The following is a 26,533-nucleotide window of genomic DNA, read 5'->3' as shown; positions in this document are numbered from 1 at the left end:
TATACAAGGTCTTTCTTTAATATAAAGCTTAAAAATACATGTACAACAGTTATTAAATGTTTGGTTCAGCATTAATGTGTTCAAAACAACAATCTTCTACATGACATAAGGATTTCTGCTTCATTTTTAAGTGTTAAACATGTGCAAAAAAAACAATATTTCGTGTGGGAATGTTTGTAGAACCCTGTAGATATACCATGAAAGTCATTTGAGAGTAAAGCCTTCGATAAATTACAAGAAAGTAAACTGCATTGCATACGATTCTATACAGCAGGAGAGTAAAAGAAAAAGTTGTGATGCTTTCTCTGTATACTAAAATTAAAAGCATTTAAAACAATATTTTATTTAAAGTCAAAACAATAATCAGTATTCATCCAAAAATTTAACTGACAAAAGAACAAATTTGGATCATGTCATTTCCAAGTCTTCACATTTCCTCCTACATAAAACAAGAATGGGATAAAAACTCTGGTCACATACACAAGTAAATATTTATGTCGTCTTGGTACCACATCCAATTCAGATGAGTTGCAAATCATCCCGTAATATTTTTTTATTTACATCCAGTTTACAAACAGACCGACATCTTGCAGAGTAGAATCATTCCAAGCTCACATGTACAGCAGCTTAATGTCACTGTTTTTGGATTGATGATTGCAAGTTTTTCATCTCCTCTCAAACAGAACAAATGGCTATAGATCAGCTGTTTAACTGCAGATCATCTGGTGTTTTTATGTCCTGTAGAATCCTTTGGGTTGGGGGCTGAAAAGGAGATATTTTTCTCACAGTTATCCAAAAAATGTACTCATTTGTGTAAATGTAAGGAATCCATTTGGTGTCAGAATACATACTTTTTGCATCTGCAGAATTGATGCCTGAGACGCCTCGGCTTCTGCTGATGTGGCCCAGGAGGACAGATGCGTAAACAGAAAGACAATGACAAACCTGTTAATGATGTGATAACATGTAGTGATGTACATCATAAAGACATAAGTAAAGTTGAACTTTACATGACGTCTGCAGCGGATGAAAATGAAAACAAGAAGGACAAGTAAGATGACTCCCACGACACATACTACCACGAGCTGCCATGTGTTCAGTATGGGTTCTGTAAGAAAAACCAAGAAAAACTGTCAGTTCAAAGCAAGACAGCATAGTAATCAGACCTTGTGGCCACAAATTCACGCTCATGTTTTATTTCCTGCTTTTCTCTCGCTTCCTGTGCTCACCAATCTGAAGTCTTATGACAGCCGACGCCAGACTTGTGTTATTCCACCACAGCTCACACTCCCAATTTCCACTGTCATCAATTCTCACTTCTGGAAAAGTGAGATTTGCTGAATGCTGGTCAGGTGGCAGCCGGGGGCTTTTTTGGGGAAAAACCCACTTCAGCTGCATATCAGGGGCCAGAGGTTCGCCAGTGGTGCAGGACAGTTTAAGCTTTTGGCCAGAGGTTAACTGAGCTCCTGGGTAAGGGATAACTAGAGAGAGAAAGAACACAAAATAAAGAAAACAGAACAACGGATTTCCTGTCACAAACCACAACTTCACATTATAAATGCCTTTCGTACTTGAAATACTGAAGTATAAATACATATTTAGTTTAGAGTAACAACAATTGTCAGTTTTGACATTATAAAATGAAACAAGACGTTTGGTCTCAGATATAAAAATTTGAATTTTTCTTATATTTATTTCATAAAACATGGAAGACCGTATTTGCACTGTGAGTCAAAAAACAAACCCAGCACTGGAGGCCAGTTTTGGGAGTGATCAGCAACTTCCATCCATCCATTTTCATTACCCGCTGAATCCTATTAAGGATCATTGGGCTGATGGAGCCAGTCCTGCTACTTTTAGGTAAAGGTAGGGTTCACCCTGAACAGGTTGCCAGTCTGTTGCAGGGCCACACACTTACATGCTCATCCTGGGCCATTTAGAGACACAAATTAACATATAAAGCATGTTTTTGGACTGTGGTAGGATGCTAGACTGGCTGGAGAAAACCCAAGCATGTGTAAGGAGAACATGCAAACTCTACCCAGAAAAGTCCCAGCCAGGATTTGAACCAGGGACTTCTCACTGTGAGGCAAGAGCTAACCACTGCCCCACCGTGCAGTCCCTTCTCAGTTCCCCTTAGTCAATTATTAAACTTTGAACCAAAAACATCTTTTGTACACCTTGGTTACAATTAATTTATGTTTATAGCTTCTGCTAGACTGGCGTCTGGTCCAGGGTGAGCATTACCTTCCCCCCCTTAACTGGTATTGGCTCCAGCAACTCCCATGGCCAAACATAGGGCTAAGCAGATATAGAAAATGAATGGATACATGATTAAAGTTTTATTTCTATTTATGACATTGTAGGGGGAAAATGGTTTTCCAATCAACTTTAGATTGTCCTACAGCTCCAATGTATGCAGAAATAAAATTCAAATTTGGACCCAACTGACTGCCATGTTGTTGAGGTGGACAGAGTCAAGTCTTGTCAAAAAACCAGAGATGATCAATCCACTGTTTATGTATCAAAGGAACAACCAACCAAGCAGAACCACATGTGATAACAAACCTAAAACACCACCTTTGATCCATGTTATTCCATAAACCTGCCTATTTTAAGGATGTCATTTGGAAAGCTATTATGTAAGGAAAAAATTTGGCCTTTTCTTAAAGAAACTTCTTAAGGACTTACTTTGTAAAACTTCAAATTTTCTTGTGCTTTTTCTAGTCTTTTCATCATTAAATGTTATGGAGCATGTGTAGGTCCCCGCATCATCCTTTTGTCCCTTATTTCTCCCCAAAGAAAAATCTCCTTTGTTGAAGTTGAAGTGTTTAAGGTTTCTTCCCTGGCCCACTTCCGGCTTGAATGGCTCTTTCATCGAGAGAGAGAAGAGTTTCGTTGCAACTGAAGATGTTTTTGGAGTGAAGAACCACTCAATCTTCTGGGTAACGTTTTTGATGTAATCCCATTGGATGTTCGGAGGAATGGAGAAAGGGACCAAGAAGGGGGAGTTTTCAGATGTATATTGATATGGCAGAGTAGGTGTCTGAAAGTCTGAAAGATAGGAGAGGAGGAAGAAAGATAAATCTATTTTATATCTAAAGATAGATGTCTAAGAATTATTATTATAGCAACTTACCCACAACTGAAACAGAAATGGAGACCTTCTTTTTATTATTTGCAACACAGGTCCACAGTCCACTGTTTTGACTTTTGGCTTCGATAACATGTTTTCCTCTAGGTATTTCATTTCCATGGGGACTTATCAATTTTGTTGTGATTTTAGCTAAACCTGGAGGAGTTTCCACCTCACAGGTCAGGGTCGCTGTCTGCGATGGGAGCAAAGGCTCAGTTGGATTCACACCCACTGACACAAAAGGAAAAAAAAAATAGTCTTAGCTCAAAAAAGAACATGTACATGTCGAAATAAAATTACATCACTGTGTCAGAACAGAATTGATATTTTTTGGTTTTTATCCTAGATAACTGTATGACAAATGGTCCTTCTGTGTGATTAATGCAGCAGTCTCTAAATTATACCAATTCAAAGAGTTTTACGTATATTTAATCAACCACTTTAATAGCATGCAGCAGAGACTACTAAGAATGAAGAGATATAAAATTCAGCACAATAGTATCAGCCTTATCTTTTTCTGAGTGACTAGACAAACAATCATAAAAGTTTTAATTTTCCTTTATATTACCTTTAAGTTTGATTACGTTGAACTCTATAGGTGTCCCTTGTGGATTTTTGGAACTGTCCTTAATCTCACACTTGAACTTTCCAAAGTCATTTTCTCCTATGCTTTTTATGGTCAGTGAATTATCACCCACGATTAGCTTCTTTTTCAAGGATGTTTCTATATGGTTGGAAAAAAGGTAAGTTAGATCAAAAGTTCAACTTTTTAAAACTAATACACGTTAAAAAAATAATTCACAGAGAAGGAAAAAAAACTTGTCTTGCAAGCATTCTGCTTACCTGCCGGAAACTTTCCCCCCAAGTTGTTTATTGAAGCAATTTCAGTGTCCTTTTTGTACCAGTACATGTATACATTAGAGCTCGGTTTTGAGACTGTAAGTGTAACGTCGTCTCCCACCTGAGCCAAAAAGATTTCACCAGCCCCTGAGTTGAAAGGGGATGGCAAGAAGTTCAGGGATCAAATGTGCAAAATGCCGTTATGTAAACATTTTACTGTCAAGAGTCTTACCTGCTGCTTTGGACAGAAAAATGAGAATAAGCAAATGCTGAATGAGCATCTTCATTGTGGACTTGTCTAACAACAGAAACAGAAAAAATCACTTTATTAGCACAATACTGATGTGTGGGCTGCATGGTGGTGCAGTCATTAGCGCTCCCAGCAAAAATGCCCCGGTTCAAATCCTGGCTGGGACTTGTCTGTGTGGAGTTTGCATGTTCTCCTCGTGCATGCGTGGGCTTTCTCCCACAGTCCATGAACATGCTGACCATAGGTTTATTGATTACTGCCATTGTCTCTAAGGGTGTGACATCAACCTGTTCAAGGTGTCCCCCGCCTTTGCTCAACAGTAACCGGTAAAGGCTCCAGCAGCCCTGTGCACTTTTGTATGCAACTGCAACTGTGACACATGCAGGAGATTTGTTTGGTTATTTTGAGAATTGTTCTTGAATGAACAAGAACGTTATGTTACTTTCCAGCAACTGGCTTTTAAATTTTTGCAAATAATGTATACTGATGTTTGGTCAAAGATATTTTCAAATTTGCAAAACATTATTCTTTTTCCTCAAGAATTTATTTAACAGTTTCTTAAAATTTTCATTCCAAAACCTATTTGAAATAGAGGTTCTAGAGGTTACAAATACTTTAATAATCCTTATATTGACTAGATGTTTTGGTTTGGCAGAATAGAAATTTTATTGTAGTTTAAAGTTCTTCTAGGAGCTTCAAAATTGTCTAAAATGTTTCACTTAAATGCACCAGAGTGAAAGTAATCTAACCCTCTAAAAAATTAAAACATTAAAAATAAATTTCAAAGTAATAATACTGTATAGTAAGGACTACTGAGCACCAATGGAACAAAATCTGGATAAATGTTTAATACTTAGAATTTTAAAAATGATATTTTTTGTGCAGCTATCTGACTGCTCTCTTTATTTACCTTTGAGTTTGGTTTAAAAATGTTTCCAGTAGATGAATAGATTAAACATTAAACTTCTTTCATTTCAATAGTGACATGCTTAAAATATAAAAAACAGTATATGCTCTTTTAGATGGCATGTCCAAAATGACTTAAATTTAAGATTCAACAGACTGAATAAAAGTGAAATCCTTCTAAAGGAAGCAATGAGGGGTTTGCGGTGGTCTCAGATTTAGAGAGATTTGAGAAGATAAAAGAAAAAAGTTCACAGAGTTGAGAGTAGGCGGCCTGTGGTGGGCTTTGGGTGACAAAAAGTCAGAGAAAGGCTGGAAGGAAGAGACACACGGCTGAGTTGTGGTGGGACTTGATTTAGTGAAGGTGCAGACTCCTATCCCGATCCTCACATCTTCCTCCCCTTCTGCCTCTCACACCCCCTCTCTTCCTCTCCTGTTCCACGAAAGGCGGATCTCTCCTCGCTTAAAAAGAGAGAAAAGAGAGACCACAGCCCCGGCAGCGCACCTAAACTGTGGTTTAAGATACGGCTTCACTTTTTTTCTCTCCTCCTGACTCCCTAATCTCAGAATCTCTGCTCTTTCGTTAAATCAGACGCTGCTGAGGCTTTGCAAAAAAAGAAAAAACAAAATAGCAGCAGCTTTGTTCATGTCTTAGACATGAATTAAAATCAATTTATTTCAGTTCACTTCGATAAGCATACATTTTCTTAAGGCTAAAAGTAATGCCATGCAAAAATGTGTGTCGGAAGATTGAAGAATTAATTTGAAATATTTTGAAAAATTGCCAAACGGGAAGTTGCATTAATGATTTAAATGATTTTTCCATTAACCTATGGAGGTTTTTCCATAAAGTTTAATGACGTTAAATGAAAATCTTTGCAAATGTGTCAAAGAGATTTAAATCATTGCAAGAAAATTGTTCTAAATGGGAAATTCCTTTAGATTTTTACATCGTATTTTGTCCCACTAATTAAAATATATCCATGATGTAATCAAATCTAATTAAGATTACATCACAATCATCCACTCTACTGAGCCTGCAGTTGGAGAGAAAACTCATCAAAAGAAATATATCTTTAGCAGATATAATCTCTGAGGAATGACCATTTTGTGGCCAGTCAGAGATTTTTACTCTTAAAATTGAAATCAATTAAAATGTTAATTGCATAAGTGTGTTCTGTTTGGTAGAAAACTATTTTAAAGCTAAAAAAACAAATCCAGATTTAAAAAGTTATGCTTCGGGTCAACGCGGCGGCTCGCCAATCAAAGTTAAAATGTAAAATTGTTCCGATTCATTTATATAATGAGAAGGAAAAAAGTTTGGAATTTTAACTAACTGTAAATCCTTTTTTATAATAAATAAAATTATAATGACCCATTTTACTCAAGCGGGCCTTTTCTTGTCTTTTATAGTACAGTTAAAACAACAAAAATGCTCTAAAACATCATAGAACATCCGTAAAATTGAAATATATCAGTTATTAATTGAATTATTATGTGATATATTGGCATTAATAGACAGTTTGGTTTGGATTAAAGCGTGGGGTCTTAGTTTATTGTATGTCGTAAATCTCTGTTTTGGGCAGGGGTCTACAACCTTTAACGATCAAAGAGCCATTTGGCCCAGTCTCTCGTTGGGATTTGATAAATCTTCATTTATGTTTCCGTGCCATAAAGCCATTCACTTATGAAATCTAGTTTATTAAGGCTATGGTAACTAAATTAAAAAGGTAATCTATTTTCCAAAATATAACAATTTTTACTTCTTTCACTTTGGACGTAAGAGTTCCTTTCAAAATAAAATACACTCTCTGTCAAATAGTTGTCATCCTTTTTTTCCTTTTATAGTCAAGTGTTAGCAAGATATCGATGTCGATTTTTTATTTAAATACCTGTACATACAGTACAGACCAAAATTTTGGACACACCTTCCCATTCATTTAAATGAGAAGGTGTGTCCAAACTTTTGGTCTGTACTGTATAAATGCAATTATATACTTTAAAACAGTAACTAAAGCAAAAATATGTGCTTTAAGCTGATTCTAATAATAAAACACTCTGACTAAACCTTTTATCATCTTTCACATTAAGAATCTAGACCTAAAGAAAATGACTTAACAAATGAGTTAAAACTAAAAGCCCATTATTTATTTAAAGTATTAATATTTTTCTTTAAAGCCACTAGGAAAGGATAAAAGATCCACATGTGGCTTCGGAGCCTCAGCTGGCCAACCCCTGGTTTAGGGTTAGAACTCCTAGATTTGGACTTTACATTTTTAAGTTGTCGATAAATGTCACGAAGTGAAACTCTCTAAACCCAGAAACCAAGACGATCACATTCATGGCAGGGTGGAGGCTCAGTTGGAGGTTCAGCAGGGGGGGAGAGGAAATAACTCAAAAGGTAGGATTAATGTCTGTTTTCATTAAAAAAAAAACAGTCATTTGAATTGAAGACAGACTTTCACTTTTAAACATAAAAAAACAATCCTTTTAAAATACCTATACAACTTATGCTGAAAACAGATTTCCCTGTTCACCACGGACACAACTTTGATGATGAAATTACTGAGAATTATAGATAAAAATACCTTTGTTACCATAGGATGGCATCATTTAAATACTAATCAAATTTATGAAAAGCACATTGCACTGTGACTACATGTTCAACAACACATTTAAATAAATGGCTCAAAATGAAAATAAACTATCACAAAGCAAGAAAAATCAATGACAAAAACGTTTACATATTTTTTAAATTGTGTTTATTATAACAAATAAATGCATGTTATTGATGTTTCGTCTCACAGTAGTAATTTATTTTTTACTTTTTCTTTTAGTTGTGCAATAAATTCATAAATATTATCGTCTTTTATCTTTAAATAATATGTAAATTCCTCTTTGGTCATAGTAAAGAACAGTACTTTTAGGCCTCACTTGCCTCCGTTTAATTAAAATGTATTTATTAAATACAGAATATTGACATTTTCAACTTTAGTCATAATTGATCATAATTGGTGTAGATAAATACTAGAAGAAATAGCATACTTACAACTCGGAACGAGCGTCAAGTGTCTTTTTGTGCTCAGAAGTCTGTCGCTGGGCGGAAATGAGTTCGATCTGTCAACCAAACCCTGTTTTTCAGGCAAAGTTGCACCTCCCTCAGCACTGATTGGTCTGCAAAATGTCACACAGTTGTTGGAGAAAGTCAAGAACCAAATCTAATATTGACCTTTGATTGTTGGCATATGTAAAGTACATTGTATCCTACTGAAAAACATTTTCTATACTATCTTTTGTTTTAATGAAGTGCACTAAAAATTAATATGATCCATCACAAACCTTTCTGAGTGGCACTGCTGAGAGGTTGCTCCGGTTGCTACGACTTTCTGTTTGTCTTTGTCTTTTGCATTTTAGTATTTATTATAGTCATTTGATGTTTATTTTTCTAAAAGCTGTATCTGATCGATTGCTTCCCTTATTGTCACTCATTGTTTGTTGGTTTGTCATTGAGCCTGTGCACGGTCGCTGCAACAACCGATTTCCCAAGCTGGGATCAATATAGTATCTTTATCTTATCTTATCTCCACTAGTGATGCTTTTCAAAGCACAGCCATAACTTGAGTAACTTGATAAATCTGTCAGTCCAAAAGTTGAATGAAATTTTAGTTAGTACAAAAGAGGATCAATTCTCATTAAGAAGCAAAAAATATCATAGACGCTGCTTAATAAAATGATTCATAAAATAAATGATGAGTGCTTCTGTGGTCATTATTAACACGCGGCCTATTCTGCATAAAGTCAGTGCGGATTTTAGCACTGACGTTAATTGTAATAGCCTGCCTATTAAATTACAGAAGCTTAGAGGTGAATCACTGACCAAATTTCAAACCTGCTAAAATTGACATTGTTTTAAATGAAAAAAACACCAAATAGAAAGTTGAGATGCTTAAAAATATCATAAAGGTTAGATGATGAACACAGAGAAAATTAGAAAAACTATAATTTGCCATGAATGTTTTAGTAAACTTAAAATCCTAAAAACTTCACTTTCGTGTCTCAGAATCTTGTACCCGGTCTTGTCGATATCTCACAGCGTGTCTTCCTGTCCTAAAAGTTTCTCAATTTTTAACATCTCAAAATCTCTTTCTAGTGTGTTGGCCCTGGACGTTTCTTATATTTCTAACGCTCACTTCAATCACGGTCAATATTTTATTATTTAAGTCGGAAAAAGCTACTTGGAACTTGCCGCACCAGAAATAATTCATCAAGACGCACTCCATGTGTAATTCATAACCTAATGCACACCTATCAAATTCAAATTCCTGTTGAACTGCTTACAACTTTTGACTGAAAAATTAAGCATTCATCAAAACTAAAATGCTTTAACTCTGTAGAAAACTTTTCCTAATCTTCAGCTGTAAAATGCGTGTTCTGGATGATTAAATCAAGACTATTTATGGCAGACCTGCTAATAAGAGCCTTGCCGTAATGTCTGACATGGTTGGGAAAGGACGCAATTTTTACTGAATGCTTAAAATCTAATATTTGTTTGTTTGCAACTCATGAAAAATCCTTGCTTACTGCTATGGAATCACAGATAAATCTGAATGAACAATGTCTAGTCGTGATAAATATGAAGCTTGAAAAATTTGTTAGCAAATTCATTTATGGGTTTCTGCAACAACCCATGAAACCCATAAATAAAGGGTTTGGAAAGACACATGACTAGATATAATGTCAAAAAAAATACTTTGTTGCATCAGAAAATTATGAGAACATTCTTGAGTCGCTTAAGTCTTGCAGTCACATTCCGCCTTTGCCTTAAAAATCCTTGTTTCATGTCACAACTTTTAAATTAACCGACAACATCTGAAATATTTACCTTTGTGTAGTTTTAGGAACAGGCAGGTTCAGTCACCAAAACTGTCAGAAATGTCTCTGAAAAAGTAAAGAAATAGAATTTCTGTAAAAAATAAATTAACATAAAAGGTTTCAATTTATAAATGCTTCTTGCCACTACAATATAATTCGAATGCAAAATGAAAATATTTCAAAAAACACTTTACATGATTTTGCTGCAAAGTCAAAGCATTTTAGTTTTGAAAACTCTTAAATGTTTTTTTCAAAGATTAAACAGCTGATGAAGAGAAAGTAAATTAAATTTGAGAAATATAGGAATATTGTTGACATTTTGATATATTTTAATTGGATATATGCATCCCTTGCATTTGTATTCCTGTAAAATTCTGCACAGGAATTTGCGTCTTGGTTAATTATTTCTGGTGCGGCTAGTTCAAAGAAGCTTTTTCCGACTAAAATAATACAAAAATTGACGATGACTGTGGTGAACCCTAAGAATATAAACTAAGAACTTACAAGAAATGCCCAGGGGTGAAATCTTAGTTTATTTATTCCATCATTTCATAAGCCAGAAGAATTGCGATTCGTGCATAAAGTAACTTTATGCTTTATTGCTCTTTGTTAAGACGGAAACCTAGACACAGAAATACTTATTTTACTGCTAACATTATTGTAAGCGGACATCTATCTTCAGTCGTCCTTACTCCTGTCAGTTGTGAGGATCAATAAGGGGATCAACGCTGCAGAAACACTGTTGAGGTGGTTTGAAGACATGAACCACAACAAGGACAAAACAAACATCTCTGACTCGTCTCATGTGTTTCTCTGAGGTTTCCCCGCCTGCCTCTGTACTGCCTTCATGAAGAGTTCACACCTGCTTCTGTTCCCTCTGAGCTCGAAATGAAACAACCTTTTCTTTTTTTTTTTTTTTGTTTCCTCCTCGTGAAGAACCTGGCTGCCACTCTGAGACGTTTACATCCTATGGAGTTAATTCAGTCTCAATAATCAGAAATGCACACAACCGGTTTTACAAATGCACACGCTCCGATTCACAAATGTCATTTTATGCAACTGTGAAAAATAAATTCGGAAATACACACCCTGTGTTTCACAAACACACAGATTGTGTTTCACAAATGCACACTAAATGTTTTACAAATGCACAATAAGTGTTTCTCACAAATGTGCACACTGTGTTTCACAAAAAACATTTTAGAAATTCACAATAAATGTATCAGAAATACACAGTAGGTGCTTCACAAACATGATTTTTAGGTACACATGTGATGTGAACTCACAGATCATTCGAACTGCAGACTGTGCATTCAAAATCCCGTTCTCGTTTGTGAATCTCCCCGTGTGTGTGAGAGATTTTTCTACGGTGAATATTGAGACTCATCTGACGGAGCGGGTCGACTAATCTCACCATTGGCTAGTGAATCTGTCAATCAAACTCATCGGCAAAGCAGGCGGATTCGCTTTTAGCCAATCGTATGGCCCCTTACACTTTCTCTACGCTTTCTGCAGGTGGCAAAAGCCCCGCCCATATTTGATTCTGTACCAGTCGGTCGTTAGCGTGTTAGCCTTAGCATGCCTTGTCGGTTTATTGCCTTCGGTTGTCAAAAATGACTGGCTTGTGCAACTTTTCAGTGGACCTGGAAGCAAGGCAACAGTGGTTGAATGCAGTTGACATAGAATCCATCGAACTCTGTACTGGTCGTGAGATTTAAAATGAATGTTTCACTCGGGATTGTTTGTACGTTATTCTCTTAGCTTTCATGCTAGCGTCATTTCAACACTCAGACACGGTCTTGATCATATGAAGGTGGAGGAGAAAAATCTTCAACTTCCACAGAATGTTCTGTGGAGAAACTGGCATCACTTTGCTCCGTACCACGCAGTGGGACTACATTACCTCAAGTTCATCTCACTGTCAATCACAGATACCCAATCCACCTCCCCTGCTCAGCCCGAAGTCACTTTGCTTGACCTTAATTTTATTTTTTTAATAACTCAAATGTCATTGATTTTATATTGTAACCATATACATATACACCTCTTGGCCAGGTCACCCTTGCAAAAAGATCCTCATCTCTCTGGGTTTTATAGCTGGTTAAATACTACACAACAAAAGATGGTCATAGAACAACAAAGTGCAAACATTCACCCTTTATTGCAGAGTAAAAGTGAAAACATGGACAGATTAAAACATCAAAATTTAAGCAGATGCGGGATCTCTACTGATTTGAATCTTATTTAAACTGGAACTAATTTTCATAACTTCCTTACATACAATGAAGTCCCTTGAACAATACAGCAGTATTGATTTGAACTCTGTCTTCCTCCCCTCAGTCTCTCTTCTTCTGTATGTAATTATGTCGCCTAAATTAAGTTCTAAACACACTGGACAGTAAAGATATAGGTCCACTCCCAAACGGTCTGAATTAAACAATGGGTTGATGTCGTCTTGCAGTTCCAACATTTGTGGACCCAAAAGAGGACTGTCCCATACCGGGACATTGATCCCAGGATAAGGTTCAGTCATGGATCCACTCTCCTCCCATTCAATCTCTGGAACCAGCATACCCTGACAAAAGAAAAAAAAAAGATACTGTTTATGAACAGCACTGTTTTTTTGTGTTTTAGATTATGTAGGAACAGTGACCGACTAATAATGACTTATATTGTTGCTTGCAGGCAGACCTCATATCTCCATAACTGTTTATAATTTGCAAATAAGTGATCCTTAACAAAGTAGTGAGATTAGTACATCTGATGGCTCATAATGCCATGCATTGTGATGCATTTTGAACTTGCAGATGTGCTATTCTTCCTACAAACAAACAATTTAGGGAAATTGTTTGCACCACACAACAATTATCCTTTTCATTCATTTTCGATGAAAATTCACTGTAGTCATTATGATTTCATGATACTCTTCTTGATACTTTCCACTGTAGTCAAACTGCACACAAATCAGTTGTCCAGTACAGTGAGATTAAATAAAGCATTTACCCGGGGATCAGAAACAGGGTTCTGGGTCAAGCCCAACTGCCACAGCTGATTTGGTGTCATGCTTTGCTCCGTCCTGATTGGATGGCTGTCCCACGCGTCACTAAAGACATCCAAACTGGCCTGAATGCGTGGTAGAAAAATGTAATGGCAGCAGAATACGTGATGTGACTGATATTGAGCAAGTCTTGGTCCTCAGGAGAGTGCAGGATGTTGTAATATAAACCAGTAACACTCATGAAGACATCACACCAGAGGGGCTCAATCCTGTATTTGGAAAAAAGCAAAAAGAAATATTATATTGTCAGATTTATTTTTAATACATCATTCACTTTTATGTATCAGGGCTCCAGACTAACTTTTTTCACTAGGAGCACAATGGCCCCCAACTGAAAATTTTAGGGGCACAACCAGAAAATTTAGGGGCGCATACCGTAAATCAACATTCTAACCAAATCTACTAATTTCCACTGTATTACAAATAAATACTTTAATAATAGATGCAGAAATTACAATGTGCTGTTTCTAATTCAGTGTCATATTTTATTCTGCACTTTTGAAGATGCAACATGAAGGTAAACTGACAGCACCATCGCTGTCATGACAGTACAACTAAGTAAAAATAGTAAAAAAAATACCATACATTTAGAATAAAAAAAAGTTTTTAGTAACAAGTGATTACCGTAGTAACCTTTCGTAATTTCACAGTTTCAAACAATACTTAAACGTATGTAAATATTAGAGGATGGAAATTCATGTTGGCCACACCAAATAGGTGCAGCCAAGATGCACAATAATTTGAGATCACCCAGATGGACGCAACGCTGCACAGATCACCTGGTGTGTGACGTATATTTTTGTTTTTGCTCCAACATCACCTGTCAATCAAAACCAAAAATATCACGAGAAAGGGGTGAGAGCAAGACATCAATCAGAGCGAACGCAGCTGGAAATTTAGTATTGAACTGACTAAAAGCTGCCCTACAGACTAAAAAACAATGCATTATGGGACATGCGTCCTGATGGGTTTTTTGTAGTTCACTGATCAATTAAAATAATTTAAAATACCAACTGATTAAAAAAAGGCTACATCCATTACAAAACATTAAAATAATTATAAAAGATGTAATATCACAGCTCATACTTAGGGGGAGAGGCATATTAAAACGAAATTGAATGTTAAGGACAACTCCTAATTCCTGGTCTCTTTCAGTCTCGCTGCAGCTTCGATTTCATGCGAGTTTGAGACCCCTGCTGTACACTCTGTCACTGGTACACTAGCTTCAGGTCGGAAGAACGAATCAATAGTTCGCTTGCTCATAGCTCAGACGCACATATCAGGTTGTGATGATATTTGTCTCCGTTTCCTTCCCACGGATGTTTACGCGCGCTCGATTATCTCTAGGCCCCGCCCCTCCACATATTTTAGCCACTTGCAGTGACTTTCCCTATTCTTCTCAGACGCATTGGCCGCCTCAGGCATCACTCAATGAAACGCGAGTGTGCGCTCGCGTGTGCTCCAGTCTCATGAGTATTCGCGCGAGTGTGTGTGTCTGCCTGCGTGCGTGTGCGCTCGCGTCTCATTGATGATTTCATCTCTCATTTCATCGATCATTGACGTGCTCCTTTCATGTTTAATGTATAAAAAATACGGAGGGTGGAAGAGGCAAATTTACTGGTCGCACATGTGCGACTGGGTGTAAAATTCAGTCGCACACTCTCAAATTTTGGTCGCAAAATGCGACCAAATGGTCGCAGTCTGGAGCCCTGTGTATATATTAAAGCTTCTAAAACTAGGTTCAACTCACCGTTGATTGTGTGTACACTTTTCCCACAATGAAGCTGTTTGTGTCAGTTGTACGTACTGTGAGCATTAACTCGGCTATGCCCACATTTTCTCCTCCGTGATCTCCTCTCACCCTGACAATAACATGAAAATCATGTCTCAAACATATAATTACAAATGCATCGCCAATACGGTACACATCAGTTTAAAATGTAATGTTCTTATGTATGATGCCAATAAGTAGAATTTCTAGGTTAAAAAAATTGCAGGAGTGGGTTACATGTATCACTGGTGGAAAAAATGAGGTGAGAGACTGAGGGGGGGGTAAAATGTTATTCATGAGGGGAAAGTTTTAGAGTTGCCTTTGTTTATGGAGAGGAGTCTAAAAAAAGTAATTTTATTTTTGTACAAATAACCAAGTACTTATACTGCCTAATATGTGAATAAAAGATTTCTTTATGAATAACATGAATACCTCAGAGGAAAGCCATAAACGTTCACAGCGTCACTGAAGAAGGCCAAGTGGGTGTCTGCACAGTTGTTCTCTGCTATCTTCAGGTACAGGATACATGGAATACAAGTACAAATACTTTCAACTGACAGATGTTTACGGCGGCAAAAATGCTAAATTCCCAATTGACAGGTAAAACAGTAATACAATAGGATGATAAAATATGAAATAGAATAGAATAGAAGGGTATTTAATAACCCCTGAGGAAATTTTTTAAAAATGGCCATCTTAAAAAAACACAAACACACATGCATTACAAATAGAAATATCACAAAATAAAAAGATTGATAAAAAAAGGTAAATAATTGGAAAATCAGTGGGTAAAATTAAAAGAAATTACTTGTAAGATGCCGTGCCAGAGAGTTGTATTGCCTGATGGAACGAGGAACAAAAGATTGTCACGCTGTCACATTCAGTAATTCCTGGAGAATAAATAAAAACACGACAAACATGGATTAGATAATTTAGCTGTCTGATCTTAAATTACATAATTTTCAAATATATGAAAGGGGAATTTTTTAAAACACTCTTGCTATGATAACTTGAGCTTGTAGTAAAGAACACCTTTAAAAAAAATCAGAGACAAGACACTGATCACAGGAAGCCTGTGTGTAATACTTACAGTAACTTCTACTCTAATCACTGTTGACAGCTGATTTCTCCCATCCACCCTTTCTGTGACTACTTATCGACTACAAAACAGCCTAAAAACATAATGTTTGGGATTCTTGTCATTACGTCATTGGAAGTAAAGATACGGGGATTTTAGTGGCTGTCACTCTGACACAATCTCACAGGGCTGGTCATCACAATGAATACGGGTTCTAACGTTAGAAACTTAATGAGGCTTCTTTCATTCAACAGTGGATTCATGTCTGTTATATTTAAAAAATGCCGTTTTCATGAATGTCATATGAATTAACTTTGTTTCACATATCCACCCCGTCTTAAAGTCTGGGTTGTGAAAATGCTGTGTCTAACTTTAACCCGGATCGCGTTTACATAAAGGCAGCACACGGAACAACTAGCTAGTTAGCATAGCATAGCATCAGTGTTTAAACAAATCGCCGTCTCCAAATCAATACTTTTTATTAAACTTTCTTTGCTGCTGTAAATCCGGCATGCTTTTCCCCTTAGTTCCTTATGAATCATGTTAAGAACCTACAGATCATTGGCTATAGACGCTAGCTTGAACCGACACCGGCTTGAACTTCACTCACACTCACAGGCAGACCCAATTTGCACAGGCTAAGCAAAACAAAGCTAAGCTAATTTGCGGTGGGGGTACTCTGCAAACGACTCGGCTGAAATGTTTATAAAGCATTCACACATGTCACTTGGCTAAGGAGACCGCTTCAACTTAGTATTCAATAACATTACAGGACGTACAACGAGGGAATGATCAAATAAATGCATTACTTACGGGCTGAGACTGATCCCGTTCAGAAGACCTCTCCGCCATGTTTGCCGCCCGCGTCCTCCCAACTGCTGTGCTGAACAGCTCCCTCCCTCGTTACTTTGAAAGTGAGGAGTGTAAGGGGCCATTCGATTGGCTAAAAGCGAACCCGCCTGCTTTGCCGATGAGTTTGATTGACAGATTCACTAGCCAATGGTGACATTAGTCGACCCGCTCCGTCAGATGAGTCTCAATATTCACCGTAGAAAAATCTCTCACACACACGGGGAGATTCACAAACGAGAACGGGATTTTGAATGCACATTCTGCAGTTCGAATGATCTGTGAGTTCACATCACATGTTTACCTAAAAATCATGTTTGTGAAGCACCTACTGTGTATTTCTGATACATTTATTGTGAATTTCTAAAATGTTTTTGTGAAAAACAGTGTGCACATTTGTGAGAAACACTTATTGTGCATTTGTAAAACATTTAGTGTGCATGTGTGAAACACAATCTGTGTGTTTGTGAAACACAGGGTGTGTATTTCTGAATTTATTTTTCACGTTTGCATAAAATGACATTTGTGAATCGGAGCGTGTGCATTTGTAAAACCGGTTGTGTGCATTTCTGATTATTGAGACTGAATTAACTCCATAACATCCAGGCCCTACATGTTGAACGTAATTTGTCTGTAAATCTGTTGAGAAGTGAATCCTCATTATAGTTTTTTCCCCCCAAATATTTCAGCCTTTTAGTCACGATTTTGACAGAAAACACCTGAAAGTGAGGACTCCCTCGTTAGTCAGTCTCCTAACGAAGGCGTGTTTCATATCGTTTCATTACTGAAAGAAGGAAAGACAGAGAGCTTGCCACAAGTAAGAAAGGAGGGTGATTCACTCTTTCAACAGACATTTCCCGCTTGCTCATCGTCCATTCTCTCCTACAGAGGGTTTGCCTACTTCTCTGTAACCTTGTTTTACTACATCGAAGTTTTCCACGTCTCCATCAGCTCATAAATGACGGTGGAGTACTTCAGATCATCACATATTCAGAAATCAAGGGTCCACAACACTTTTTTAGAGTCTCTTGCTGTTTGGGTGTTTGACAAATACAGTAAATGTCAGCGGAAAAGAGGTTGAGAATCAGAAAGACGTGACATTCGGCTCACTGACTGAAAAACACTCGGTCTCTTACATCATGGGGGAACTTCATTCAAACTTCTCTGAAACATCACACTTGTGAAACAGTACCTGAAGGCCACACAAGCTTACTGCCTCTCCCACACCTATCTTTGAGTTATTTTTAGCATCTGAATGATGATTTCCTCATAATGGAAATATAGATTCTTTGTTTTATCGTACATACGGTGGAATTTAACGCAAATTTGCAAAAGACACGTAGCTTTGGAAGGGAAACAGGATTTTGCAGCACAACTGTAAGCACATTGTGCAACATGGTTTGTGTGTCGTTTTCATGACCTTAAATAAATACACACCCTGAACAAATTGTTTAAAACATCTAAGAAAAACAGCAAAAAAAAAACACTGCAAAACATGCTGGCTTGATAAAGCAAAATAAGTATGGAGCGCTTTCCAATAGACGGCACAACGACGCTAAAAAACATCTGACATTTCTTTTCTTTTTAAAAATATTTCACTTCTCATAATGAAAAAAGGTATTCACAAATTAACTGAGCGCAAATTCCTCAAAGTTGAAGGCAGAAATGATCACCACAAAAAAACTACAACGTTTTGAATCCGATCCTAAATGATCGCAATGGAAGACAAATCTGTTAGGATTTGTCTGTTGGGATCTGATTCAAGCAGACTAATCTCACATTTTTATACCACTTCCATTTATCAGAAAGGAAGGATCTAATAAACAAAGCCCCAGTAAACAAAAACCTCAGCTCAACTCCTGAATACATTTTCAGTGATGAAAAATAAATCTCACCAATGTTTTTGCTATCAAGTTGATGCTAAATTAAGGAAAATTTTGGAGCAGAAGTGGTTTGATGCGTGTTTGTATCAAAAGGCATCAAAGGGTTAAACTTTAGTCTTATGAAGTGGAGAATTCAACTATAAATTTAGATGCCAGACGGTCGATACAGCCAGATAAATCTTTAAACAATGCAGCAGGACATACCAGCACGCAATTAGGAGCCACATCTGAATTTATAAATAGCTTTTCTGAATTTAGAGAAATATTGTGTCCAATAAACCCCACAAATACCTGAGCAAGACACATTTTTGTAACACCTTTAAATAAATTATCTTTCAAAGGACATATTTTAACTCAAAAGTTGCCACAGAGAAATTTCTGGAAGCATAGGAGGGGACATCTGTTACTATGAATAATAAAAAAAGGATGTTCTGAGAGGTCTGGAGGGACAGTCAAATGTTTAAAAATTTACAGACCAACGATGACTTTCAGGCTTCAGAGGTTTGTTTTCTTACTCTAAAAAAGTAAAGCTATAGATTTTATTTAACACATCATGGTCCAAGACAGTTTTTATAACATCCTCTTAAATCCAGATATGGTTTTGAATAGAAACCTGTTTTTCAGCAGCCAATGTGCAACAAAAAGATCGATCAAAAAGGCCTTTATCGTTATTTTTTATCTTTGAAATTTCAAAATGTATAGTTTCACGTGATGCTTGCATTAATTTAAATACTAACAAATGTTGTTTAACTCGAATTTCACTGACGTTTGTGGGTTAGTGCAATACAGCATATGCGTAGCTTTGCACAAAAGCAAAGATCTTTAAAAGCCGGTTCTCTGCATGCTGTGACATTTTTATCTGAATAAAATATATCTGTATTTATGACATGGTTAAGCAAAGAATTGTAATTTTAAATATTTTATGCAGTATTTTGCACAAAATCAACAACTTATAAATTGCATGAAGATGTGACCATCCAGCAGGTTTAGGCTGGTGATGTTAATGATGACGCTTGTGTGCTATGGAAAAAACTGCCGCCTCTCCACAGCGCCTACACATATGCGTACACCATTCATGGACTGTACTGCAAAATTATTTCTGTGAATTACATAGTTACCTTCAGATTTTAGGTAGGTATTGATCAAATTTGTCCACAAAAACACCAAACATCCTGTTGTAACTTGAAAAACTATCAATAAACTGAAATTTTTGCTCTATTTGTTGCAGCTTTGAAGCATTAAAGGTAAAATGGGTCAAAAACCTTTTATCCTGTAGTTTTGCTACACTTCAGAGCAAACATTTATCATAAATAATCTGACTTACTTTAAAGTAAAACACCTATGTCTCAAAGATTCGAGTTAGAAGTAACTTATTTAAAAAAAATAGAGTAAGGGTACCTAAATCTATAAAAGCAGCAACCAAACTAAATTCAGATTTTATAGATGTTTAAAAAAGATTTGCATTTTACACTGATGATGCTTAAAGCTTGAGCAGCCTGTCCCCTTTCAACTTCAATCATCTGCTTCGGTCGACCTCTGGTCAGAAGATCGCAGGTTTGGTTCCAGCCTTGCCTGCCCATGTGTCAAAGTGTCCTTGAAGTGTCCATGAACCCCACTATGAAGCACTTTGGACCTTCTAAGAATGTATTGAAATGCTATGAGTGGACATAAGTATACACTGTCTACCATTTTCCTGTATGCATTTGGATAATCTTTTTTGTTGAATTTCTACAGTTTTACGGTTCAATAGGGTCCTTTCCATTGAGTGTCTTGAAAATGGTGAAACCTTAATAGAAGTTTTTTGGGTTTTTTATTTATTTATTTTTTTTTTTCATGACCTCAAACAAAGCACAGACAGGTGAAGGGTTTTTGGTTGCATTTCTGTAGGTTTCGAACCAGCGGACGATGGATACCAGTTTAACCATCATCCTACATTTCCTGTTTTTTTGCATTGATGAGCACCCTGCAGCACATCGGAGTCACATGTAACCCTAGTGCTATCCTAGGCACTTTAACATTGGGAGTTGGGTCATCTAGACCCACTAGACAGTGCGCTGAACCTATTTTCTTCAATGATTTGTGATCTTCACTGGTGTCCATGGATTACATGAAATCTTTCCACCTTTATCCACCTTTGTCATGGTAGGGAGAACACGTCAATGCAAGGGTGGGGTCATCTAAGATAGCACAAGGGTTTTAAACACCATTTATTGATAAAGTAAAGTGATTAAAGTTTTTCACTGTTAGATCCGTGAGGACTGACTCGAACAACTGGAACCTGCTGAGTGCTAGCTGCACACAAGTGGAAATTTACCTCCCACTTTTGTTTCATTTTATTTTACATACAGAGGGGAGAACATTGTTTAAAATTCATAAAAAAACACAAAGGTGCCTCACTAGCTCAACAGCTGCGACAGCTGACTGTTCAGAGCGCCGCGAGCTGCCTCCTGCTGCTCCGAAAAGTCAACCATCAACATATTGCTGCACTTCTGTTTGACACACATTTGCTGGTTACACTACAGCTCTCTGAGCAGATTATGAAGCTTTGTATTGCTAATGTCAGTGTTTATGGTGAAAAACAAAAAAAGATAAATGTTGGGGGGAAAAAAGGAGAGAAAGCACCACATGCTGATCAGATTTGGCTCCTGATGTTTTGCATGGATGGAAAGGCAACCCGGATGATGACACGCTGGTTCATGAATTTCAGTTTCGCTTTGAATAACTGCGTCTGGCTGAATGGGAGCATGTTCATTTATGTAAAACAATGAAAAAGAGAACTGACTAATGGAGGTTATTATGAAGCCATGAAAAAGGGAATCCTACAGTCTCACATGAAAACACCCCCAGTGAGGAGACAGTTATTTCATAACAGGGAAACACAGCTTGGTAATCACCTACAGAGAAGAACAAAACACACATTAAGCCTGGGGAGCAAACGCTGGTAGAAGTCATTACTTTTTGTTTGTGCCTAAACGGCAGACATAAATATATTAATAAGAAAAAGGAGGACTTTTATGTTTTACAAAAGGAGAAACGAAAAGGAGGAAGTACAGTTTCACTTCAAATTCAATTTAAAGGAGAAGCGAAAAAAACAAAAGTGTTGTTTTTGTGGTGGGGGTTTTGGAACAGCAAAAAAAAAGCTTATTTTCACGCTGCTTCTTAAATTTGTGAACTACACAGAAATTATAGTTTATAAAATAAAAACAACTTGCATGTGAGGTAATCCATCCAAACAATCACCGTCTCTTTAATTAGAAGACAACCTGCAGTACAAATCAGGTCTAAATTAGAATAAATAAATGTAAATCATCACAGAAAACGTGAAACAGAATTTTCTATGCATGTACTTTTTTTTTTAATCAAAGAGTCCAGTATGTTGACGCAGCTCCATTACACGTAGGGAGCGCATCTTAAAAAGTAAATTTCCTTAAAAAAAACATTTCTGAGAAGCTTTAAAAAACAAAAACCTGCAGCAATAAAAACAACCTGTGTGTCGCTAGTTACATTAAGCGTTTTCGTACATGATCAGGTGCAATATAAAGGCGTAGAAGAGAAGAGTCAAAAACACATAATTAAAGGCAAACGCTTGTATATTTTGGCATGTTAAATTATATCACTAGACATAGCGTTAAACATCCATCCAAAACAATATTTTCTTGCTTGTGATCAGTGAAAAGCCCACATAAAAATATAAAACATTTAGGGATAAAACTTGAAACAAGAAACTTTATTTTTTCTGAAAGCTTTGATTGTGTTGCACAATAGGAATGAATGTGAAGATAACTGAGTAAAAGTGTGTCTTTGCGCATAAATGATCATTAAACACTTATGTTCTGACAGTGTTTACTGTTTACGCAACATTCAAAATCTTTTTTAAAAGAGAGTTGTGTTTGACCTCTTCAGACCTGGCGTCCATATGTGTGGACATCATTTTTTTTTCTTCCACAGTAGTTCCTTCTGTTTAACTGGGGTCCTGTGACTATTGGTGTACAAGGTTAGCTCAAATATTAGCTCAGGTCTTAAGAGGTTAAACTACAAACTACTCAAATAGTATAGGCTCATCTCAGGGCGTCAGATATATCAATAAGGTGGACTAAAGCCATGCCTGCATTTTCTTACTGTTGCTGTCTTGTAACAGATTTTTCTGTGTTTATCTGTTTCTGTTTTTTTTAATCAGGATTAGTTAGGACAAAAATTCACCATGAGGATCTTTTTCACTTCTCGATTTGCAGGGTTTCTCAATATTCACTTAAATGCATACATCGCTCAAGCGACAAAAATGTCTTAATGAAATATTTGGGTCACTTTTACAAAAAAAATAAAATAAAATAAAAAAAAGATTGTTTGGCCTTACCCGATCAATATGGACCAAAAAGAAATATGTTCAAATTGTTATCTTTTTTTATTTAAGTGTTGGTATTTTTAATTTTTTGTGTTGCGTTAGCGTCAACTCAAGATCTGTTGTGAGTGGGTGCTGCATCAATAAGCTGAATTGAATTGATTATAATTGTACATCCTGCTTTTATTGGTTGATATTCCATTTAATCAAAGACAGCGAATGAAGGTTAATGATTCCGGCTCAGCCTGTAGTTCACCGCTCCCCCAAAGTGATGGTTCAAATTCAAAGAAACGATTCTCAGAAGATTTACAGCTGTTTTTAACTTCGTTTGACGTTTTTGTCTGATACATCACAAACTGAAATGCATGTTTATACTCTGTATCCCCTCGGGGATCAATATGGTAAATAGTAAAGGTATACCCTGAAAGCAGTTTTTTGAGTCAAAAAAGATTAAAAGGTAGGCTGCATGACTGCGAACAGGATTCTTTTGTATTTCTCAAAGAGTATTGGGGAATTTGATCACAGCTAAATAGATTTTTTGCAACTTAAGGCATTGGTTCTAATGATGTTTTCATTTTGCTGCTTCATTCATATCAGATTAGAAAAAGTAGCCGTTTACACAGTTTTTATACCGTAATAGAAAAACATTACATTGAGCTCTTCCAGTAAAGGATCTTAAATCTGATACAAACGCCCAACTGAGTTGTGCGATTGAACTTTCTTTACATCATTTTTCTTTGTTTGTTGCTCACATTGGAAGCTGTTTGTTCAGTGAAGCGCTTATTGAATTAATTCATGATTATGGAGCGACACCCTGGAGCTCCAAACACAGTTTTCACCACAGATCTCTTTCAGTTGACAGAACCACGATGACATCCTCACAGACACCAATCTCTCTTTAAATTTGTTAAAAGAAATAGCCATGAAGGGAGTTTTTTTAGACGTCTTCACCATCTTAGAAATGCCACTCTCCGGTCAACATCTGTTTATTTCTTAGATAAACTAGTTTGTTAACCAAGTGTACTAAGCTGAACTAAATACACTAATTACCATCATTTTTAAAAGCATATAACTTTCTTAGGACAGCTCCTAAATATTATTATGATTTATTCCAGCAGCCAAGTTTCATATCTGCCTCCTAGTTAGCTACAAGTCTGTGTATCCGTTAGCAATAGCGAACCATGACATTGAGGACCATAAACTGTCTTTTGTTCATTTTTCTTTTTTGAAAAGGTTCAACTTTTCAAATTCTGATTTAATTGATCAGAAATGTATTTTTTTAAATCACATTTTGTTAAACATTTTGTCTCAGTAATACGAGCAGACAAAAGGCAGCTCCTTAATCCAATGGCGACTATATGTTTTTTCAAGTTGATTCTGGTTTTTATGGTGCATAGAAGGATTCGAAAGCTTGTAATCTAACAGTATGTCCTTTTTTTCTTGATGGAAGCACATTTTACAATTGTTTTATCAGCTAAGTCTCTTTTAAAGTTTGAAGACCACAACTCAAGTATCCAATAAAATACAGTAAAAGCACATAAAAAGGCCATAATTGCCTCAGTTCATTTCATTTCTCCTTTTATGAAAAGGTTAGACTTGACGGAGACTGAAATTTGTTGCTTGATAATTTTTCCTAGAGAGGCCGTGTGATTGTTTCAATATTGAGTGGCAGACAGACAGGCTCAACCAGGGCCCAGGCAAACATATCAGAACAAAAAAGGTCTCAGCTCAATGGGCATCTTTCCTAAAATAAGGTAAGTCTGAGACTTACCCGTGTTTGTAGCTGTATGTCACAGCACGCCATTCAATGGTAAACTATAGGTAACGCTGCTGTACAACTCTTTAAATGATAACTTTAAATAACAAAACTGTAAGTAAACAAAAATACTGAAGAGTACTTACCGTACATGTGATGTTCTCTGCAAAATGATGAGCTCAGTTTTGACATATGTGGCTTCTGTGCACTGAAAGTGCCTCTTTCTTACACACGAACACGCACTCAAACACACACACACACTCACACACTCACACAGGAAGTCACATACATCAAGGATCCAGTCCTGTCTGTAATGTACAAAAGATCACTTACACAAGGTTTTACACAGACAAGCTATGTTAGAAAATGTTTTTAAGAGTTACAAAAGAAAAAATATATTTTAAATTATTTAAAAATATCTATATTGTTTTTAACACCACTCTAACCCTCATGCATGTGCCCCAGTAGGGGAGTTACATAAATGTGTTAAACAGGTGTCTTTTTACTGAGTGTTTTATTGCTTGTCGTGCTGATCTGGGGTCAACACCTGCAACGTTTTGCACCAGTTGTGGAGAATCCATTGCTTTGTAGACAGATGTAGACACAGTATGCACAGCGTTTTCCAGCAGGAGAACCGGGGCAAATGTTTGGTATTCTGTCATACTCATGAAATACTGATTATTCAAGCAAGCAATACTTTTTTCAGTTTTTGCTTAAAAAAACCTCAAAGCTTATTTGCCTGTGAAAAAACCCTCACGTGTCCATGTTCCCACCATATTTATGTACTTTGTTTCCAATTACATTTTTATTGTAAGTTTTATGTTGTTTTACCTAAACTTTTTAACATAATTTTACATTTTCTCAATAAAAAATGGGCAAAAAAAAACATTTACCATGTTAAAAGTGATGTATAATATGTTGTTCTTCTCCCATCTTGAAGTATTTGTTTTCATGTTTCTTCTTGAAGACATCACAACTTCATGTATTTATAAACATGCTATAATCTGTCTTTATTTAATTTTTTCTCAAAGCGTATTCATACAAGACAGCATTTGATGTGTTCTTCTTTAGGACTTGTGGTAAAGCATCTGCTCAGAAAATGGAGGTCGGGTGTTCAAATCATACCAAAGACTCTAAAAATGGGACCCAATTCTTCAATGCTCAACATGCAGCATTTAACTATTGGATTGGATTGGATTAAGTATTGGATTGATCCATCAGATGGTTCTTGAGTGGGTATTACTGCAGCTCCTCGTTTCCCAAGGGGATGGGTTAAATGCGGCAAGTTTCACACATTGTACAGGTGTATGACAACTGTGTTTGTAACAGTGTTTAGTATTAGTCACAGGTCCCCTTAGGGGTGGATATGGGCTGTCTTTAGATGAAAAATTAGCAAAATTATACACAGGTGGCCCCACACGAAGTAGCAAGCTCATAGGTGAGAACAAAGCAATAAAGTTCATGCACATTTTTATTTACAAATACGACAAGCAAGGGTGAGTTAAGGTGAAAGAGGTGAGACACAGGTGTGTTTTACAGATTTTTCCTTATTTCAACGCCCCTAAATCATGCAGAATCCTCTAAAAATTGTGTTTTTGGTGTTTTAATATCTTCTTGTTGCATTTTTCTCAGTATGTAGGTCAGACATATGTAAAGAAAAGATTAAAACTTTGTTTTTGACTATTTCTTTATTGCTGTAAATCCGGGGCAGACCAAAAAAAAAAAAATTATTGTAGGTGATGCAAAAACTGTTATGAGCAGGCCCCACGTTCCTTGCTCCGCTGCATTATGATGCATC

The 26,533-nt window shown here is 36.5% G+C and overlaps 1 protein-coding gene across 4 annotated transcripts; it reads right to left on the bottom strand.

Annotated features, from left to right (window-relative positions):
- Positions 1 to 25,010, bottom strand: cd4-1 (CD4-1 molecule). Of its 4 annotated transcripts, none has more exons than XM_011485469.4 (12): positions 24,882 to 25,010; positions 10,012 to 10,067; positions 8,179 to 8,303; positions 4,209 to 4,274; positions 3,980 to 4,123; positions 3,705 to 3,860; positions 3,140 to 3,367; positions 2,692 to 3,054; positions 1,230 to 1,481; positions 1,011 to 1,108; positions 852 to 895; positions 1 to 762 (listed from the first exon to the last, which is right to left on the bottom strand). In XM_011485469.4, the coding sequence occupies exons 4-12, from the start codon at positions 4,261 to 4,263 to the stop codon at positions 732 to 734; spliced, it is 1,371 nt and encodes a 456-aa protein (XP_011483771.1). In that variant the 5' UTR covers positions 4,264 to 4,274; positions 8,179 to 8,303; positions 10,012 to 10,067; positions 24,882 to 25,010; the 3' UTR covers positions 1 to 731. The 4 variants fall into 4 exon arrangements, with proteins under 4 accessions (XP_011483771.1, XP_020566273.1, XP_078789661.1 ...); XM_020710614.3 differs by having other exon boundaries at positions 852 to 892; XM_078933535.1 differs by having other exon boundaries at positions 555 to 762; positions 852 to 1,108.
- Between the last annotated feature and the right edge of the window lie 1,523 nt (positions 25,011 to 26,533).

The sequence above is a fragment of the Oryzias latipes genome, chromosome 16 (assembly GCF_053564925.1).
Source record: "Oryzias latipes strain Hd-rR chromosome 16, Olatipes_Hd-rR_3.1".
Taxonomy (NCBI): Eukaryota; Metazoa; Chordata; class Actinopteri; order Beloniformes; family Adrianichthyidae; genus Oryzias; species Oryzias latipes.
Note: the sequence above shows the minus strand (reverse complement) of the source record. Positions and strands in the feature narration are given on the sequence as shown.